A 2,373-nucleotide genomic window follows, 5' to 3' on the forward strand; every position below is an offset into this window, starting at 1 on the left:
GGCCAGATTCCGCGTGAGGCCGACGGCACGTCCTGCCCTGGGCCCCCGCGGCGACTGACGCCGCTCCGCTATCGAATGCTGCCGTGTGGTGTTCAAAACTGCGGCGGAAACCTACTCTGTTTCCAGCTACACGCTTCCGAATTGTGTCGTATCTGTCCTGTCGTTTGAGGTTTACCTGCCTGTGCTGATCCTTCGGAGTGTGCAGTAAATCTGGTTTCTCTTTATTTCTTTGCACGCCTCTGTCAGCCTAGTGACTTAAGGAAGCATCGTAGAAAGGTAACACAGCTGTGACGTGACACCCCTTTGTTTACCGAGTGTCGGGGTGCCTGCCGCCAGGGGGATGCGTGGGGTGCCCGCGTCGCCCAGACACGCCGCCACCTCCGAGGCGGCTGCTGCATGGGAAACGGCCCCTGGCGGCCTCCACGGAAGCCGGGCAGCCTCCGCCCCCTCGTGGCTGCACCCCGCGGGGTGTCATCGGGGAAGCCACGCTGGCAGCGCTGACCACGCACGTGGGGTGTCCCTGGAGTGTCCCTGGGGGCCTGCGCTGCCTCCCTGTAGGCCTCCCGCCGGCGAGACCCCACGCCCCAGTGAGCACAGGTGCCTTGGCCTCAGGGAGCCCCAGCACCCCGTGACCGGCAGGGCCTCTCCGCACGGAGGGTGCGCGGGCCTCAGGGCAGGCAGGGCAGGGGGCAGAGCAGTTCACCCAAAAGGGCCCAACTTTCACGCTCTGGCCCCCACCCCAAACCAGCCCGGGCTCTCAGGACAGTGCCGCGGCCTGTCCCGTGGCCAGAGCCGTCGAGTGCGTGCCCGGGTGGGGCGGGGTGCCCAGCGGGGCGGTGGCCATTGGGTCACTTAGCGCCGGCGGCGACAGCGACCTGGGCGTGTGGCGGCCCTCTGGTGTGCCGTGTGGCGCAGCGGCGAGCGTGGCAGAGCCCCCTCTGTGTGCTCTGGAGGCCTCCGGCAGCCCGGGCATGAGCCGCGCCCAGGGGACAGCCCGCTCCGTGCCCCTGCCCGACCCTGCGGGCTCTCGGCCTGGCCGCCGGCCTGTGGGGGTCATCATGGTGGTGCCGCCTGGGGAGGGCCCACCTCCTGCCACGCAGCTGCAGCGAGGTCTCGGCTGCTCCGGCGTGGGGGTCATTTTAACCTGACTCTGAGATCTGCCCCCTGAAGTTCCCATTCATGACCTTGGTTTCCTGGTTGGGGTCAGGAGTTGGGGAGGGGTGCAGTGCCCACGTGCCCGCCGCAGGGGGGGCTCCTCCCGCACTCGCCACCTGTCAGCCGCTCCTGGCTGCCTGTCTGGGGGTTGCCTGCCCTGTCCCAGGGTCCAGCCCAGCCTGACACCTGAGGAGCTGACAGGCCACCCTGCCGGGCCCCGGGCCTGCTTAGCAACTCTGTGGCTGCACCACCCTCCTTCCTGCTTTCGCGTCCCCCGACAGAGAAGACGGCTGGAGATCGCCCTCGCGAGTGGGGGCGAGCCGCATCTCGAGCAAGCTCGTTTCGCCGCCCTTTAGTCATACTCAGCCGGGAGAGTATCGAGACCTCAAGGCAGACGCGGCTGTTGGGGCAGGAGCTTCGTCCCCCCGACTTGCTACTGGCCAGCAGCTCGGCCAGCACCAGGACAGACGCTGGGGCCCCGGCCCCGCCCCTAGCGCCCCTGGGCGGCGGCCTCTGCCTCGCAGGCCCTCTCCAGCGGGGGCCGCGGCAGGCTGTGCTCACGCACAAGGCAGCCCTTCGGCGGCCTCGGGATAGGCTAGCTCTGCTCGGCGCGCAGGGCGTAGATTTTCCAGGCGGTTTCTGGCTGGCGTAGAGCCCGTGGCGGGGGCCGCTGTGGCCGCCTGACCGACGCTCCCCTCCACCCTCAGTTGCCGGCTTCCCGAGAAGAGGTACGCGATGACAAGACCACGATCAAATGTGAAACCTCGCCCCCGGCCTCCCCGCGGCCCCTCCGGCTGGACAGGCTGCACAAGGGCGCGCCGCACACGGTCAGCCACGAGGACATCAGGGACATCCGGAAGTAAGGAGCGGGCGGCCTTTCCTCCGCGGCGCCCCCTCCAAGGCGCTGCTCTTCCCCTGGGGGGAATGCCACAGAGACTGCCAGGCTAGCCGGTCGCGTTTATTAGGGGCGTCCTTGGGGGTCCAGCCCGAGTGGCCAGGCCCGTGTCAGGGACACGTGTCTGCCTGCTGTTCGAGGAGACACCACCTCTCGGGGCCCCTGAGTCTCAGCAGAGCCCGTTGCCAGGCTCCACTCTTCCACTCTGTGGGCCCTCGGCGGCCGTGGCCGCGCCCCCGGCCCGGCCCGTCCCCCTCTGCGCCTCTGCCTGCCTTGTGCTGCTGCGCGAAGTCCAGGCCGGCGGGGTCCCCGGCCGCCGCGGG

The 2,373-nt window shown here is 69.4% G+C and overlaps 1 protein-coding gene across 1 annotated transcript in view; it reads left to right on the forward strand.

Moving 5' to 3' along the window:
* PPFIA1 (protein tyrosine phosphatase, receptor type, f polypeptide (PTPRF), interacting protein (liprin), alpha 1) overlaps positions 1-2,373 on the forward strand; it is a 42,505-nt gene that overhangs the window by 25,638 nt on the left and 14,494 nt on the right. Inside the window, 2 exon segments of the mRNA XM_012734322.1 lie at positions 170-276; positions 1,863-2,014. Coding sequence (XP_012589776.1) covers positions 170-276; positions 1,863-2,014 — 259 coding nt within the window.

This window comes from Condylura cristata, unplaced genomic scaffold (genome assembly GCF_000260355.1).
Source record: "Condylura cristata isolate star-nosed mole 26May11 unplaced genomic scaffold, ConCri1.0 scaffold00054, whole genome shotgun sequence".
Taxonomy (NCBI): domain Eukaryota; kingdom Metazoa; phylum Chordata; class Mammalia; order Eulipotyphla; family Talpidae; genus Condylura; species Condylura cristata.